This window comes from Polypterus senegalus, chromosome 1, assembly GCF_016835505.1.
Source record: "Polypterus senegalus isolate Bchr_013 chromosome 1, ASM1683550v1, whole genome shotgun sequence".
In the NCBI taxonomy this organism is placed as follows: domain Eukaryota; kingdom Metazoa; phylum Chordata; class Cladistia; order Polypteriformes; family Polypteridae; genus Polypterus; species Polypterus senegalus.
Genome location: NC_053154.1, coordinates 36,741,079 through 36,760,396, shown reverse-complemented (window position 1 = coordinate 36,760,396; position 19,318 = coordinate 36,741,079). Strand labels below are relative to the sequence as shown.

At 36.8% G+C, this 19,318-nt stretch overlaps 1 protein-coding gene across 3 annotated transcripts in view; it reads right to left on the bottom strand.

The window, feature by feature from the left end:
* rabggta (Rab geranylgeranyltransferase subunit alpha) overlaps positions 1 to 19,318 on the bottom strand; it is a 51,572-nt gene that overhangs the window by 18,330 nt on the left and 13,924 nt on the right. For all 3 annotated transcript variants that reach the window (XM_039746354.1, XM_039746361.1, XM_039746368.1), the window contains 6 exons: positions 6,785 to 6,909; positions 6,451 to 6,638; positions 5,062 to 5,262; positions 4,903 to 4,986; positions 2,297 to 2,379; positions 1,225 to 1,326 (listed from right to left, as the gene is read on the bottom strand). In XM_039746354.1, coding sequence (XP_039602288.1) covers positions 1,225 to 1,326; positions 2,297 to 2,379; positions 4,903 to 4,986; positions 5,062 to 5,262; positions 6,451 to 6,638; positions 6,785 to 6,909 — 783 coding nt within the window. The remainder of the gene's footprint in view (positions 1 to 1,224; positions 1,327 to 2,296; positions 2,380 to 4,902; positions 4,987 to 5,061; positions 5,263 to 6,450; positions 6,639 to 6,784; positions 6,910 to 19,318) is intronic.

Genomic DNA, 19,318 nt, shown 5'->3' with positions numbered 1-19,318 from the left:
TTTTAGCATGGCCGTCCACAGTGAATACTTGCTAGCTCCCAGTTGGCTGAAAACATTAAAGTGTCAGGTATGTGTGAGAGGAGCTGTGTGTATGACCTATAAAGGGAGGTACCCTCTCCAAAGCTGGTTCTTGACTTGAATTTGCTACTTCAGGAACAGTAGCCAACTTCCTGCAAATCTAACTAGGAAACAAAAGAAACTGAAAATTGTCATGCATTGCATATTCAATCCTGTAAAATTCCCATGTCAGATCACATTATGCTACAATTGCTCTGTTGTTTAAAATAAGTTCATGTTTTCTGATATCTGGCAATGATCTTCTCTGGATAGCTTCTACTGCTACTTTTCTTGTGCCCAGAACAACATCCAGGACTCCACATCTAGTCTTACTTGTGGATTGTACATTCCTTTCATACCATCTCTTTATTTTCACAGAAAAATATTTTACTTGCCTTTTTAAATGCTTCTGCAGATTGCTTAGATGTTGAAAGTGCTCCTTCAAAGTAAACCCTTAAAACCTTTTCAAGTGCTGCTTCCTGTAGTTTCACCTTGCTTGTTATAATATACAGTAAATAATTTTCACTTTATCTGCATGCAGGATATTAACTTTAAACTATGAAAGCTCTAACTTTAAGATTATTTTTCCTAGTTTAGCAGCAGCAATGTTCCCAACTCTAAAAGCTGCCTGAAAACCTGAATGTCATTCCTGCATTTCAAAGTAAGTCTTGACTGGTTCACACTCACACTGCATGTTTACATATAAAACCTGGTAATATTCACAATTATCAATCTGACAGACCAGTAGTTTGAAACACTGCAACATGGCGGCTGTCAGTCTTAGTGCTCACATGGCACATGCAATTATACAGGTGTTTTTTACCTTTCACACTGAAGGATTTAATTTGAATTTTTTTTGTAAAATGGTATATGATAAGCACCTAAGATTTTATTCTCCTAGATGGTCTTCTTTTCAGGTGTACAAAATACAAGTCTGTGCTGTACCACCCCATAATGCACTTGCATTAAAGTTAGATGTGTACCTTTATTTGAAACTAGTACATTTTTCAATGACATGCAGGCAATGATAACTCACAGAGTGGAGAAGGATTTACAGTTTTGTAGTTCTGCAGCCTTAAAGTACGCAATTATCTTTTCAAACATTCACATTACATTTGTACAGTATGTTACACGAGTCCCGCTTTTATTAACTTTGCAAAAGGATACCCAGATTGCACTGCGTTTTAACTGAGGATGAGGGCTCTTCCAGGTAACACGAAGAGGCAGCCCATCCACAAACAGGATCAGTTCATCTCTTGGCAGCAACACCTACATCAAAAAGAGTACAGCAACTGGTCAACCACATACAGTGTTAACTATATTTATGCAGTCTTTTTTTCCAGTGTTCAAGCCAGACATTCCTAATTCTTGAATTGTAATTATAAATATGGCTTACAATTTTAATCATGCAGCATTTCTTTCTCAACATAGGCATACATTGTATGACACATACAAATAAACACAGTACAAACCTTTTAAAAAGCTTAAAAATCTGTGACATGTTCTTAAGATATTTATTAAGAAGATACCAGGCTAACATGCTTAACAAGTTTACAAGTGAAATACACAAATTCTGCTGTCAAGCTAACAGGCCTATTGTTTACTTAGCAGAAATTTCAAATTCTTCATCTTTTTTTTCTAATTGAAATTGTAAGCTGCAGTATTAAACACAAGCTTGCTTACTGTCCAAACTCAGCCATGCAGTGTTCATTTTAATTAAAAGACAAAATAAAAAGGTCTGAATTCCTTCAAGTAACTTTTTTTGCCATTTGTGTAACTGCACAGAATAACTCCTCTGATTCCTTTTTCTCAGTTTATTACTTCACTTTCTTTAATGTAAAGGCTAATATTCTAGTCTTTTCTCTCTCTCTGGTAAAGTCTGCTCTTCCTTCTCTTGGTTTATAGGAAGTTCACAGCAAACAGACATGTGCTCACTTAACTACCCTAACACTTTGCATAAAGGAACACTGCAATTAAATTACAACAAAGCTTAGAAAAGCAGGTGCTGAAAAAATCGTTATTTGTGATCAACCAATTTACCAATCACTTTAGTCTTCTTTAGTGAAAATCAGCCAATTAAGATCAGTGGTCAATTAATCAGAGCATCACTACTAGAAAGAGAAGGCATCGGGAAGGCGGCATACACTTTCTCATAGTACCGTACACTGTAGAGTACAATAGTTAATTTAGAAGTTCAACATAAGAAAGAAAAACAACATTTTTGTACTTCCATACTCACATTGACAGGATGAGAAAAAGAAACAATTAAACGTTGCCCTTCTCTGCTAATGTACAGACAGCTGACAGTCTCTTCCCGGTCCGCTGTTTAGGGAAGAAAGATAAAAAAAAAATATATAATTTGGAATTATTGGGGAGACAGCTGTAAAGCAAAACACATACATATAACAATAAATATGGTACAGTAGTCTGTCAGTGCTCTCCAGTGATTCCAGTTAAATTTTAAGCCTAAGAACTGTTTAGGCAGTTCTTTCTTAGGAAAATAGAACCCTGAACAATTTCTTTTAGAAGCAACCGTATTATTGCCGGAAATCAGGAGGCATTGTACCAGTTTTATAAGTAAAGAATGTAGACATCACAGGAAAACAAAGAAGTAAAATTAAAGGTTGGCATCAAGATCAGAAACAAAAGGAATGAAAATGAAGTAGAAACCAACAAACTGGTATCTACAGTGCATCCGGAAAGTATTCACAGCACATCACTTTTTCCACATTTTGTTATGTTACAGCCTTATTCCAAAATGGATTAAATTCATTTTTTTTCCTCAGAATTCTACACACAACACCCCATAATGACAATGTGAAAAAAGTTTACTTGAGGTTTTTGCAAATTAATTAAAAATAAAAAAAACTGAAAAATCACATGTACATAAGTATTCACAGCCTTTGCCCAATACTTTGTCGATGGACCTTTGGCAGCAATTATAGCCTCAAGTCTTTTTGAATATGATGCCACAAGCTTGGCACACCTATCCTTGGCCAGTTTCGCCCATTCCTCTTTGCAGCACCTTTCAAGCTCCATTAGGTTGGATTGGAAGCGTCGGTGCACAGCCATTTTAAGATCTCTCCAGAAATGTTCAATTGGACTCAAGTCTGGGCTCTGGTTGGGCCACTCAAGGACATTCACAGAGTTGTCCTGAAGCCACTCCTTTGATATCTTGGCTGTGTGCTTAGGGTCGTTGTTCTGCTGAAAGATGAACCGTCACCCCAGTCTGAGGTCAAGAGTGCTCTGGAGCAGGTTTTCATCCAGGATGTCTCTCTACATTGCTGTAGTCATCTTTTCCTTTATCCTGACTAGTCTCCCAATTGCTGCCGCTGAAAAACACCCCCACAGCATGATGCTGCCACCACCATGCTTCACTGTAGGGATGGTATTGGCCTGGTGATGAACGGTGCCTGGTTTCCTCCAAACGTGACGCCTGGCATTCACACCAAATAGTTCAATCTTTGTCTCATCAGACCAGAGAATTTTGTTTCTCATGGTCTGAGAGACCTTCAGGTGCCTTTTGGCAAACTCCAGGCAGGCTGCCATGCGCCTTTTACTAAGGAGTGGCTTCCGTCTGACCACTCTATCATACAGGCCTGATTGGTGGATTGCTGCAGAGATGGTTGTCCTTCTGGAAGATTCTCCTCTCTTCACAGAGGACCTCTGGAGCTCTGACAGAGTGACCATCGGGTTCTTGGTCACCTCCATGACTAAGGCCCTTCTCCCCCGATCGCTCAGTTTAGATGGCCGGCCAGCTCTAGGAAGAGTCCTGGTGGTTTCAAACTTCTTCCACTTATGGATGATGGAGGCCATTGTACTTATTGGAGACCTTCAAAGCAGCACAAATTTTTTGTAACCTTCCCCAGATTTGTGCCTTGAGACAATCCTGTCTTGGAGATCTACAGACAATTCCTTTGACTTCATGCTTGGTTTGTGCTCTGACATGAACTGTCAACTGTGGGACCTTATATAGACAGGTGTGTGTCTTTCCAAATCATGTCCAATCAACTGAATTTACCACAGGTGGACTCCAATTAAGCTGCAGAAACATCTCAAGGATGATCAGGGGAAACAGGATGCACCTGAGCTCAATTTTGAGCTTCATGGCAAAGGCTGTGAATACTTACGTACATGTGCTTTCTCATTTTTTTTATTTTTAATACATTTGCAAAAATCTCAAGTAAACTTTTTTCACATTGTCATTATGTGGTGTTGTGTGTAGAATTCTGAGGAAAAAAATTAATTTAATCCATTTTGGAATAAGGCTGTAACATAACAAAATGTGGAAAAAGTGATGCGCTGTGAATACTTTCCGGATGCACTGTATGTTGGGAATTGGTATATTACTTGACATCTGACAATTTGTACTTGTAGATATTGGAGATACGTAACTAGGAAAACAATTTATACCCAGGTTACAGAAAACTGGAGAGACGTACATGTTTCTTTTTTGGAGACCATGCTGACTGATTAAGTTCATTCCATGCCAGCACAGTCAGCTGTTAACAGAAATAATATCTGAGAAAAGTTTACCCAAAAGTAAATTGTGGTGTGCTTGATGTTTGAACGTACAGTATATTTACCATGTATTTGTTAAATGTAAAGTGTCACTAAAATATTATGGAATTGGTTTCTTGGGCTTGAGTATAGATAAGGAATGAAAGCTGTATGGTAGCAGGGTTTCTGTTTTATTCAAGGAGCCATCTTTTAGAAGTAAAACTACTTTTCTGTGAGCTCATAACTAATATTAATGGCAGATAGTCAAATAAGAAGACTAAGAAACAAAACCTAACAAAAAAAGAAAAATATTTTAGGTAGAAGACCTAAACAGCAGGTACTGACCTCTCCCCAGTAGCCAGCGATAATAGAACCAGGCACTCTGGTCATTAGGATCAGTAAACAAGGCATTCTGAACCAGTTCATATTCTGCAAAACAGCATATAAAAAGTTAAGATGAAACCATCTTTCCTTCTTCACAAATTACTCATAATTGACACTTACCAGTCAATAACGCCTCCTCATCAGCACGTCCCACCCGGCATTCAGTATCAGGGTAAACAAGTGGCAACAGGGTGCTGCGGTAGTGCCAGCTGGAGTAATTGGAAAAGTTGGTGCCAATCAGTTTATGGGTAAATTCCAGTTCTTCCTGAGGAGAGACTTCAGCACGTTGTACCACCAGACGACGATAATCCCAGCAGTGGACTAGAAAGAAAGTTAAGTAAGTTAAAACTGTAAAGAACAGTAGGAAGAGGATGAACAAACAGATGACCCAGCCAGGCCTTCAGGAGGAGGTTATTGCACAACTCTGAAGGAAAGCAGAATACTCAAATGAATATGTTGGGAATGTCCCACTAGACACCCTGCTATCACAAAAGGATTCTGCTTTGGAGAATAGAATACATATTAAAGACCTAGACTCCCGAACATTTAGAAGAGACAGTTGTTAGACTCAGTTGCCGGAGAGCTATGTGTTTCATTTATTTTTTGTTCTAGTCAATTGTTTAGCCAGCATCTAATTTCTTCTCTCTTAATTTAATCCAAGTTTATATGGGTTTCTTACATCTCTATTTAAGACCCCTTTTCACATCAGCATACCACTCTGGGTAGTAAAACTTGCCAATTTTTTAACACATTTAATAAACAATGTATGAGTTCTGTTTCATATATTTTTTTTAAGTTTTGGTAGTAGTAGTTGTTCAAAATAAAGCTGCAAAATAAACTATGAGCAAATGCCTGTCTGCATGTGCAAGTTACACAATCATATATGCAGATCTGAATGTCATATGAGCGTCTCCACCTCTCCTCCATTACATACAATAATCCACACTGTGAAATAAGTTGGCTTCATCTTGAAATAACTCTTTTCTAACCAGGTTGGATATGCAGTTACAATCCTGGAATGTTACTGTGAAAAGCATTTATTAGAATTGTAAAAAGAATTCTACTGTCTCAGAGTGCTCACTAAGTGACTGACCACCTTATTTTACTGTATATAAAATACTAATTTCCTTTATATTGCTACCATGTCGTATTTTTTACTCATATGAAAGAATTCTACCCTGCCTAAAAGATTACAATAGGAGAATGACATATCATTCATGGTAAAATTAGAAAAAATAAATAAATGTTATGGGGAACATTCAAACATTTTAAAACTTGGAAATCCCTATCAATGCAATATTTATGTCTTTGTTAAAGCAATCATCAGTGCATTTGATGGTAACAATGATTCTTTTTCAGTTCACTCTGCTGTCAAAAAAGGGAATCAAGCAGATCAATTAAGTAAGCATGTCAGTTACAAGCTTGAAACAGTATCTAGTTAAGTGGATGAAATACACAATCACTGTTACCCTCCAGGCACTAGATTTAACATCCCTAAAAGAACCTTACAGTTCCGCTCGTCAAACTGCAGAAACTTGCTGCACAGCTCCAGTTCAACTTTCCAGTCAGGATGGGGTGAGTGATCCAGCACCCAGCCACGATGGTGCCAAGTCCCATATGACTTTGGATTGACACGTAAGCAGGTCTCAAGGAAGGACAGCTCCTTCTCAAAAAGTGTCTGAAGCTCCTCTGGATTTCTGCAAAAGACAGGAGAGAGAGAGAGAGAGATCAGATTTAAAAACTGTATGGGGATGAGTAATTGTGTATGCTGATTAAACAAAGTAAAATACCTCACCCAGCTTGGATAGACCCTTTTTATCAAAGTGACCTTGCCCCAACTTACTTCTCTTCCTTTAAATGCAAGAAGATCTCCCTTCTAAAATTCCACAGAGTCGCGAAGTCAGGGTTTGCAGCAAGCAACTGGCCACTTAGTATTAGGCCCTCTTCATCCAGGATTCCTGCTTTCCTCTAGGAAGGAAAAACTCTAAGTGAAACAAAATCTTTTCCATTTTTGTTAAAACCTAACAATGACCTTTCTTAGTTAATCTACTTGACTTAAAAGATACACATCTCCCTATAGACTACATCACTATCTCTGATTTAGTGTCTGTAACATTGACTCCAGCTTAGATACTCATTGGCAAATACATTTAACTACAACAACAACATTTATTTATATAGCACATTTTCATACAAAAAATAGCTCAAAGTGCTTTACATAATGAAGAAAAGAAAATTAAAAGACAATAAGATATTAAAATAAGACAACATTAGTTAACATAGAAAACGAGTAAGGGCCAATGGCCAGGGTAGACAGAAAAAACAAAAAAACTCCAGACGGCTGGAGAAAAAAATAAAATCTGCAGGGGTTCCAGGCCACAGGACCGCCCAGTCCTCTCTGGGCATTCGACCTAACATAAATTAAATAGTCCTCTTTGTAGTTAGGGCTCTCACGGAGTCACTTGATGTTGATGGTCATACAGACTTCTGGCTTTTAATCCATCCATCATTGTTGGAACATCACGGTGCTTTGAGTAGATGGTGGTGGCACAAGCCACCACCAAAAGGACACCAGAAAAGGAAACAGTTACTATTAAACAGTTATTATTTAAGTAAAATAATAGCTTGCTATGATTCCTTGTATTGAACTGCTGTGCCATCCATGACTGATTCCTGTCTTGTGGCTGTTGTTGCTAACGCAGGCTTCAGTTCCACAATAACCTCACTAGGGAAAACTAGGGTTAGAAAAATGGATGAATTACAATATTCAGCTAACAAAAACTGTTGTGTTTCTGTGCCTGATTTTCTAATCCTATATATATTTTTACAAATATTCTTTTACTTTAACTTGTATGACCTCTTCATGAAAATATGTTAATTCTTGATTACAGCCTTGACAGTTATGACCTGCTGTTACTAACCCCTTTTCTCTTCTTCTTGGCCTTGAAATGTAGTGTCAAAATAGGGGGTAGCAACAGTGAAACTGCCTCATGTCAAACCGTTAGATATACTATAGAGTCCACTCCTCAATCACAAGATGCAGGCTGTCTTACAATTCAAATAAATAAAATCACTGAATGTAGGACAGTTTAAGCTACACAGCTCTCAAAATCTAGAATGATCCGTTAATATATGACAGGTTCTATCAAGGCTGAAGATCCATTAGTATTGTATACTTTTCTTGGAACTGATGGCATTTCAACTAATATTATTGTCTATGGGAATTATAAAGCCTTTCTCTTCTATTTATCAGTGTTATGAGATAGCACTTGGTAATAACCATTATTCCTTATAGTTTTATTGTAGAATTGCAGATTAAATGTGAGACAGTGGCATCACTGGGAAATGAGTCTGTACATGAGTTATATATACATACAAAACTGGAATAAGTAAGTTAAGGTTTCTTAAAAATAAGGGTTTACATAGGCAAGTTCACTTCTGGAGTACTGCTTTTCCAAAATGCTCCAATGTAATTAAACTGCTCAAAAAACAGTTAAATGTTAACACCGGCCACCATAAATCCAAAAACAAGAATGAAGCCTTTGATAATTTTCTTATCCTTGATAAATAATTTATGTCCTTCATGTGCTGTGATGTAAATAACTTCCAGCCCCTTTTTATATCCTCAACCAGAGCCACTGATGTTTTGCAGTACAAACACTAACCACCGAGTCACCTGATGACACTGTTTCAACGTATATTTATAGTTTTCTGTTTGCAGATTGCAGGCAGCACACTCTGTTCTACTTTGCTATGCAACTGAACCTTGCAAAGGAGCAGAATAAGGGTACATGTGATTTTGTCTTACACTCAGTGCTACTGGGATAATAATAAAACAAGTATTTTTACTTCAATAAAATAAGAAATGCTTTACGTTACTTGGTGAAGAAATAAAGTGATCATCCAAGCATGTGACTGAGGAAATTTATCTTTGTGTACTTGTGGCTGGTGAAAGTGAATGTGAAGTTAAGACATGCACAGACAAAAGAGAAACAGACATGCACAGACTACAAAATCCTTGTGTTACTCATGGAAAAGTCTACATCTGTTAACTTGGTTTCTCAGGGAACAACAATCCAGTTTCTCTAATCGGAATAAGGGTTTACATAGCATTTTAGAAACCACTTTTCTGTGAATAAGCGAGTTATTAAAAGCACACGAAAACACACTGAATGTAAAATCACCATGTTATTGCAACAAAATAAAATATATCCTATAATATAAAATCCTGTAGTGAAATGGATTTAAAATTTTATATTTTACTTTTTATCTTATATTTTATTTTTTGCCCACAAAAAGATTAACTTAATTTTACAAGGAGGTAATTAACAACAAATTACCTGCTCTTCCTGGAGTTTACTTTACTTTTAAAACATCAGTGCAAACAAAGTAGAAGACCAGGATGATGCCGCAGGCTATACTGATTACGTTATAACTTGAAAAAAGATGGGCACACTTGGGATTAGAAATTGCCTAATTGGTTTACAGTTTGGGAAAGGAAGAAATGCTGGACATACTTAACAGATTAAAGACTTTAAACCAAGTCATTTATTTTGGTGACAGCCAGCCAATTACCCGGGGGAGTAAATGCTAACATTACTCAAAGTTATTGTCTGCTTTTTTATTTTTATTACTCTTTAATTTAATATTGTTTTTTTGTATCAGTATACTGCTGCTGGATTATGTGAATTAGTGAGTGAGTGAGTGAGTGAGTGAGTGAGTGAGTAAGTAAGTAAGTAAGTATCTATCTATCTTGTCCTGCCTACTATACTACATTAATATCTATGTTATAGTCCCAATTCATCTATCTATCTATCTATCAATTAAATGTGTGTAACATCACATTTTCCAGAATCACATGTAGAATTTTAAAATAAATATGCTTTGTCCAAGAGAAACACCAAAAGAAGAAACAGCGACAACCACAGAGCAACATCAGGAGATGGCAAAGCGATGTCAGGAGAGGGCAAGAGATGTGCAACCGTTTTCATCTGATCATCAGATAAAGCATCTAATGAACAGTATCAACTGCTAGATTAAAAGCCACCCGAGGACATTCATCTTTGACACTTTTTGTAAGCTTTTCTGAAGGCTCTATATATCCAGACTTTACTATCTACATTTTCTTTGATACTATCCTCTACTGGTATTGTTGTTCTTTAATAAATACCAAGTTGCTTTTAACTTCTATACTTTGTCTTTATATCTAGAGTGATTGAAGCAATACGGCAAATACTTAGAGTAACTGGACCAGTAAAAAAAGTGCCATATGATCCGAACTGAGAGGTTTTATCAGGCTGAGGATTAGAACTCTATCAAACACTGAACACAAGTAAGACATTCATTTGTTGATAAATGGCCTATAGCCAAGGGTTTTCAGCCTTTGTATGTTTGAATATATTCTTGAAGACCAAAAGTAATATTTAGGTCTGAAAAAGATCTAAGACACCGTATGCTGTTTGTGCCAAAGATAAGTAAGTCTCTTGAAATACCAGGGAAAGACGCTGTACATGTGTTATTCATATGGTACTTGTGTGGGTTAAAGTGCTAGCGAGTAACTGGCTGTGTATATGTCATTCATATGATACTTTTGTGGTTAGGGTCTGCGCGCGCGTGTGTGTGTGTGTGTGTGTGTTAATCGTAAGGTACAAGAGTAAGCCAACCTGGTAAGTTCACCAATCCCTGGTGAAATTAAGTACAGGGAAGGAGACCATGATAATACACCTGGTCACTTAGCCTTCACATTTTCCTATAATCCAGTATCAATGACTTTGACTTAAATTTACTATAATTTACAACAACATGTGATTTCATTACAACCATTAGAAGATTTAATACATGAATAAATTCAAGAAATTAGAATATTCTGTTCAAGAAAGACTGAATTCACTAGATAAGGAAATGAGACAAGGTCAAGATCAGTAAACAGGATGTTACCTGGAAGACAAAACAGACAAACACTAAAACCAGAACTGTACCTAAACTCATATTCAGAACAGTAAGGCTAGAACTGTTCTAAGCAGAGAAGTAAAAATAAATGCATGAAATAAAGGTTTTTTTTTAGCTAAAGGTCATCCAAATAATAGATAGTGAAAGGAGTGTGCAATGATATTTAACATGTCATGTTAGTGATGTCAGATGTCACAATGCACGAAACCATACATCCCTGCCACCATCCTTAAGATAAACAAAATGGCATCGCAAAAAATGACAATAGCAAAATAATAATAAAGGTAAACTATTTCCCAGACAAGACTTAAAACTAATATTCCCATGCATAGCTTCCACTAAGAACTTTGTAATATCAAGGAAATCATTTTTCAGATGTCAGCTTGGAACATAAAATAAAAATATTGCAGTAAAACAAAAGTGGTAATTTGTATAAAAACTAGTAGATCGATAAGACAATTAGTACATCCAGTATATTTATCAAAGCCAGTACAGGGGCGTCAGTCTGTCAGCGTAAAACTGGGGTAATGGACAGGGTCAGAAAATAATTAACTAAGGATTCTATTAGCGCAACAGTAACTTATAGTTACAACTGTGAGACTGTGCTAGTAAATATAGTTACAGGAATGCTTTCACTTTTAAGTTCATGAAAAATATCTAGACATAGTTGTGTGGTGCCCTTCACAGATTACCACGTATTAGGTTGACCATTCACAAATGTAGGGAGCTCTTCACATTACCATTCTGTAAACCTCTTCCTACCTGCCCCACTATAGGTTATGCCTAGAATTGTGTCAGGATTAGATTGTTTAGACCAATTGGTTCCCAAACTCAGTCCTGCGGAGACCCTGAGGCTGCAAGTTTTTGTTCCAAACAACTTCTGTTTTTAGCTGGACTCGTAGCCTAAATAAGTAACCTGTTATTTCCTAGTTTCTGTGTTTTGGAGTCAATGAAGAAATTACAAGAGAAGGTGTGTTAATACATTTTTAAAAAAATCCAAGTTATATGTGGATAATGTGTTTTGTTTTACTTTTTATTTCTGTTGTACATTTGGCTAAAGTTGGATGAGTTTAAATAACTGGGATCACTAGTACATAGGTTGGAATGGGTGGAGAAGAGTAACAGGAGTAATTTGTGATAGACGGGTATCAGCAAGAGTGAAAGAGAAGGTCTACGGGACGATAGTGAGACCAGCTATGTTATACGAGTTGGAGACGGTGGCACTGACCTAAAAACAGGAGACAGAACTGGAGGTGGCAGAGTTAAAGACGCTAAGATTTGCACTGGGTGTGATGAGGATGAACAGGGTTAGAAATGAGTACATTAGAGGTTCAGCTCAAGTTGGATGGTTGGGAGACAAAGTCAGAGAGGGGAGATTACATTTGTTTGGACATGTGCAGAGGAGAGATGTTGAGTATATTGGGAGAAGGATGTTAAAGATAGTGCTGCCAGGCAAGAGAAGGTTTATGGATGTGGCGAGAGAGGACATGCAGGTGGTGGGTGTAACAGAGCAAGATGTAGAGGACAGAAAGATGATCCGCTGTGGCAACCCCTAACAGGAGCAGCTGAAAGAAAAAGAAGATTTCTGTTCATCCTGATATCCATTCTGCCTTTCCATTATTGACTAATTAGTGGGTCTAATGCTGAAGAAGTTGCAGCCTTTCATCATTAAGTGAAAACAGGTCCACATGTTCACTCAGGTGTCTGCTTTGCTTGTTTTTAATTGTCACTAAGGAGCAGAGTACAAGAAATAAGGGAAAAATATTAGGAAAAAAAGAGTTAATCATTTAAAGCTACTGAAAAAACTAGAAATATTTGTAAATGTCTTATAATGTAAAATCACACTGATGTACTTTTCTGAAGGCAGAATATGAAAAGAGAAAAAAAGACCAGCTAAATAAATTAGATCAATTATTATCAATTATCATTTATTGAGAATCTGGTTGGACCAAAAACCTTTAGCCACAGGGGGTCCCCATTACCGAGTTTGGGGACCACTGGCTTAGACTATAATTTGGATAACTTCAGTAATAAGTGTCCCTTTTCTTTCAGGGTTAATAATTACCAGAACAACAAAAGGAAATAACACTGACATCAATGCAATTAACACCTGATTGGTAAACAGCATACTGACAGAAACGTGTGTGTCTTGGTTAGACAATACCAGTTATCAAACCAAATGGTTGGACCTTTGTGCACTCAAAAAAATCAGACAAAGTGTGAACTCCTGCTTCTTTTTATAGACCATTATCTGCACTAGCTCTTAGCTCTTTTCCCAGGATCAGCCAAGCCAGGGTCTGACATTTACTCCAGAAGAGAACAATCATTTGCCTAAAGTGTGGGCTGTGAAAAAAGTCAGAAAGCTGGCCCATTCTGTTTGCTGTAGGACACTCTGAAATCCTTCCAAACTCTAGTGCTGAAATCCAACTGTAAGTTCTTAGCCAGTGGTTGAGCCGAGTCTGGGAAAACTGAGAAGCACCATTAATTCAAGAATGGATAAACAAGCTTGTTGGGCTGAATGTCTAGTTCTTCTCAAAATTGTTCAGATGTTCTACAAAATAGAACTTAAACTTACTTGAATTAGAACTCGTAGTAACTAGTAAACTATCAACTGCTTTTTCATGCTGAATTGTTACTGATTAACTATGCTAGGTAAACATTTAGCTTTTGCAAGGTGTTAAGCTTTTAACTTAAGCCAATTTCACATTCTGCAGCTTCTGGTTGGGGGAGGGGGGTTTAGGGACGTATGTTTTGCTAAACAAGTTTGAATCCACATTACTGATCTTGTTGCAGGACCATGCCAATGTAAACAACTGAAAATCGCTGCCCTTGTCTACTTTATTGACAGCCATGTTCATCCCTTCTTGTGACAGCCAATAATGTGCTGCCTGACTGAGCCAACACTATATGAAGGGTTAATAGGTACAGTAAGTTCCGCCATTTCATTGTATCTCTGGATGAGAATTCATTGGTTGTCTGCTCTTATGTACTTAGAGCCTGCTCCAACAACTAAAAACAAAATCAAACCTGTCGGGTATGTCACAATAGCTGATCGGCTTAATTTTTTATTTTTTTTAGTAATTTGCAGTCCTTTAATCACCATATACAAATTCTTGTATTAGGAATTTGTCATTTTTCACATACCTAAAGTCACTCTCCAGAGAGTTTTAGGCCTTGCTCAAGAGCCCAACGGAGTAGCACCCCTAATGTCACTGCTGTGATTTTGAACCGGCAAAATTCAAATTACCAGCCCAGATCCTCTAGCCACTGACCTCTACTCACTAAAATTTTATGAATGAAGGCTACAAATGAAAATTGCTGAAAAAGTTTAATTATGTGACATAGCTTTAATCAGAAAACAAAAGAACCTTGAGTTGCTATACAGCAGTTGACCTCTCTCTAGCAGAACTGTGCACCTGAGCAAGGGCAAGCAGACTGTGATGTCATACTAAAATTCCAAAAGTAAACAAATTTTTTTGTAAAATTTAGAAAATCTTTAAAAAAACAAACAGCAGTCAGCCTCTTCTCTCTTATATCATATCTTTTATGTCAATATGTAAAGTAGTAACCACATTTCTCCAATCCTTGTCTTTATAAATCGAATTTATTATTCTATTTTTTAACACTAGAATCCCTAAAATCTACATAAATATTTGTAATGCTGGCACACCTTAAATTCCCTCGCACCTCCTCCTTTGTTTTGCAATGTGCCAATCAGCACAAGTAGCAAGCAGCCTGCTATCCCATCCCCCACGGAGGCAGCTGAAGTCAAATTAGACATCAGATTCTCACAGCTGAAGTCTCTTAATCTGGAAGTTAGGTGTCTGGACTTGTACAGGGTGAATAATAGATCGTAATTTGGAATACGTACAATTCATGTGTGTTCCGTGTCTAGAACGATCTGGGTAAATGTAGGATGACAGGAAATGAGTGGCAAGAGATGTTGAAGACATGACTAAGACAGAAACTTTTTTCATGTTATAGTAATGACAAAATGTTGATGTGAAGTAAATAATGTGTGAAGACTGAAGTCCAAATATTAGATAAATACTTTCACAAAAGGTATATATACCTGAAGAAAAATAAATTATTCAATTTACATGTTGAAGAACCGTCAATGTGTAAAAACTGAAGTTCAAATATCAATCAACACAAAGTAGACATGTCCACTTGGCACATTTGATTTGAGTCTGTAACACCCGGTGTAAATTTGTACTACTTGTAAAAGCTTTTTTTTTTTTAATTCAATTTTATTCTCTCAGTCACATTCATGCTCCTTCTAATCTGACACTGTTAGTTTTTCAAATAAAGAAGATGTGGTATAACAAACTTGCCTCTCCCTCACATGGCATTTATCACCATTCTTTTCACAAGAGCAGCAATGACCATAGTTGGTGCTATGGTTGATGCCTGGTCAGAACTATTTGTTGTACCCTAATAAATACAAGTTATTGGCAATATACTAATAACCCAATTGTGCTTCACTCACTTAGAATATGGAACCAAAGTAGAAAGCATTTTAAGATGGAGAAGCTTTTATCAGTGGCACCTCTGCAAGAGAACCACCTCTTTCAGCCTTCACAAACATATGCAGTTTTTAATATCTGGAAAAAAAATTGGGATTAACTTGCTTAAAGATCTTTATATAGAAGTCTTTGCATCCTATGAACAATTATATTCCAAATTTAACATTCCAGCTACACATTTCTTTCACTATCTTCAAATTAGGAACTTTGTTAAACAGAACCTTCCCGATTTTCCTCATCTTGCACCCTCATCCATGCTGGAAAAAATATTGCTTAATTTCAAGGACTCAAACAATCATTTTACAGTCCCTCCCTTTCAAAGATCCAATGGGACAATGGGAAAAAGATCTCTCAATTAATATATCAGAAAAGGAGTGGAAAGTAGCAATGCAGAGAATTTACTTGAGCTCCATATGCGCAAAGCATACAATTATTCAACTCAAAATTATTACATCTGTCTCGTCTAAAACTCTCCAAAATGTTTCCAGGGTATGATCCAACCTGCGAACGTTGCAATCAAGTCCCAGCCTCACTGGGTCACATGTTCTGGGCCTGCACCAAATTAACATTATTCTGGACCAAAATTTTTAATTACCTTTCAGACAGCCTTGGTCTCACAATCCCTCCTAACCCATTAACAGCTGTGTTTGGGGTTCTTCCAGATGGGTTTAAAGTGGAGAAAGACAAACAAATTGTGATTGCATTCACTACACTTTTGGCATGCAGACTTATTCTGCTAAACTGGAAGAACCCAAACTCTCCTCTTTTAAGTCAGTGGGAATCCGATGTGTTATACTATTTGAAATTGGAAACAAATCAAATACTCAGTTAGAGGATCTGTACAGACTTTTTTCAAAACATGGCAGGATCTAATCAGTAATATCTTAAAATAAGCTCTTAAAGCACAGAGGAAGCAATTATTTCTGTATTTCTTTTTCTTCTCCATTAATCTCTATTGGCTTATCAAACTTATCAATTTAGGTATGTTTACAAGCCTTAAATTTTACTCCGTTGGCCTTGCTCTCTCTCTCAGGGGTGAGGGTTGACTTGTTTTCAATTCTACTTTTTGTAAAAACTGATTGATTTGTATGGAATTATTACAATAAAATTAATACAATTTAAAAAAAAAAGAACTATTTGTTGTACAGGCAATCAAAGATACGATGTCCCGTGACCGCTATCTGACTATCATGCAGCATTTCAGCTTTGACAACAAAGACACCCATGCAGAATGTGTGAAAAACGACAGATTTGCTGTGATATCAGACATCTGGCAATGTTTTGTTGATAAACTGTGTTTTGAGTTACAACCCAGTGCAACATATTACGATTGATGAGCAACTGTTTCCAACCAATGTCTGTTGTTGTTCCTTGCAATACATCACAACGAAGCCTAACAAATTTCGCATAAAGTTTTGGATTGCAGCAGATTTGAAGACAAAGTACATGTACAATGCCACTCCTTATTTAGGAAACAATCCCAGTCTTCCCATGGAAGAAAGACTTTCTGAGACTGTGGTCATAAAGCTTATGGAGCCGTTTCTGGACAAAGGCAGAACCATAACAACAAACAACTTCTTCACGTTGCCTTCACTGGCTAATAGACTGCTGCACCACAACATAACTCTGTTCGGCACCATAAGTAAAATGAGACTTCCACCTGCAGCTAAAGTCACTTTAGTAAACAAGCAATTCTCCACACTAGTGTTTAAATATGGCAGTGCCGTTCTAATGGTGTATGCACCCAAAAAGAAGACGTCTGTCTGCATTCTCAGTACCATGTACCATAACATAGATACTGGGCAAGATCGGGAGAAAAAAACATGTTAAAATGACATAGCATTTTCAAATAATGAAGTTTTCATGCATGAATATGTGTGTATATATATATATACAAGAGAGAGTGAGAGAGGCAGAGACAGATTTGATGTCATTCAAGTGGGTTACCAGAATATAAAATAAACACTTTCACAAAGATATAATGAAACAAGTGTGCTTATATTCAAGAATAAAACAGAATAAAAAAAATTCAAGTGACAACAAGATACCTTGAAGACATAATTCACCAGCATTTCTGTGTCTACTTATTTCCCTTCAGCGACATCTTTTACAAGCAGCAAAAATTTTCACCGGGTGTTACAGATTTGAATCAAATGTATGTTTTTATTATATAATAACAATAATAATTGCATCTTACTACTTAAAATGGTAAATGTGGGGAAGGACCCAGGCTCAAACCCACAACCTCTAGATTAACAGATAGCAGTTCTTACCTCTGCACCAGCCAAGTGCAATTGTTTTGTTATAACTTTTGTGAAAGTGTTTATTACATGTTTGGAATTCAGTCTCCACACATTATACACTTCATGTCAACATTTTGTCATTATTAGCGTAACACAAAAAAAGTTTCTGTCTTAATTATGTGTTCAACATATCCTGCCCTGCATTTCCTGTCATTCTACATTTACACATATTGTTGCAGACACGGAACAAACATGAAATGTATGTATTCCAAATAATGATATATTATTTACCCTATACAATTCCAGACACCGAACTACCAGATAAAGAGATTTCAGATGTGAGAATTTTGCATTGGACTTGACTTCAGCTGCCTCAATGGGGGATGGGATAGCAGGCTGCTTGCTGCTTGTGCTGATTGACACATTTGCAAATCAAAAAAAAAGACTTTGTTTAGGAGGCCCTAGGGAATTTAAGGTGGCCCAGCACTACAAATATTTTCGTAGGCTTCAGGGATTCTAGTATTAAACAGGTGTGCCAACAGAATACAAGGATAAATTATCTCTGTGTCCTTCTGGTTGCTCTAAAAAGATGGAGCAACACAAACATTTTTAGTAATAAAATACATTGCATTTGTCATTCCAATAAATGTCACATCACAAAACAACATTTTACAAATCCCATAACAAATGGCATATAAGAAACAAATGTATTGCAGGCATTAACACAGAGGTCTGTGCTGTTTACTTAGATTTCGATCCGTCTCAGATGGGTAGAAATGCTAGTGACTGATTAACTGATTAACATCAATTGATCTATTCCTCTCCTCTACTATGACCAACATAACACATATGTCTACTATGAACTCCCAGGAACACATATTTGACCTCAGCAGTATTTTCTAGACTGTGATGGGCTCTTTCAGTCATTTAGCAGAGATAATCACTGACACCAAGTACAGCCCACTCTACTCTGTGATGCATCGCTTCAGTGAATGAGCAGCAGCACAATATTTGAATGCACATGCCACAGTACACCATCCAGCATGTGTGTGACTCAATGTCATGAAGGAGAGGTGTTACATGACATTCATGACTCTCACATTTAACTCCATTCTGGATTATGCATACCTACTAATAGCTTCACATACATTTCCTTTAATTATGTAATATTTCCATGACCTACACCTTTTCTTCTTATTTTTCCTTGAGCTATTTTTACTTTAGCACTGTCTAGAAAAAAGAAGGGTATATAAGCTGAAATCAGCATTATTCACTGTGACTCATATGCAACAAATATTGCCATTTGCAAAACCATCTTGATAGCTCATATTATTTTCATTGGCATAACACTATAGTACAGCATGCCAACACAGCTAGTAACAGAAGTCATCTCAAAAAAGCAGCACGACAAGAGTGATTAAACTTACATCACAGAAGCAGCTGTAAAAAAAATCTGAACAAACAGGAAGGTACTCTATAAGACACAGGAAGAATGTAAATCATATCGTGTTGAGGCTCAGGAAAATAATGTTGTAATAAATCTGAAGGAGGTTATATTAGGCTTTTTAATGCCATTTTCATTGAATTAAGTAAAATGCATTTAATTAAACACAAGGTTTTTCAGTGTCTAGTAAAATAAAAGTAATTTGTCTACTGAGC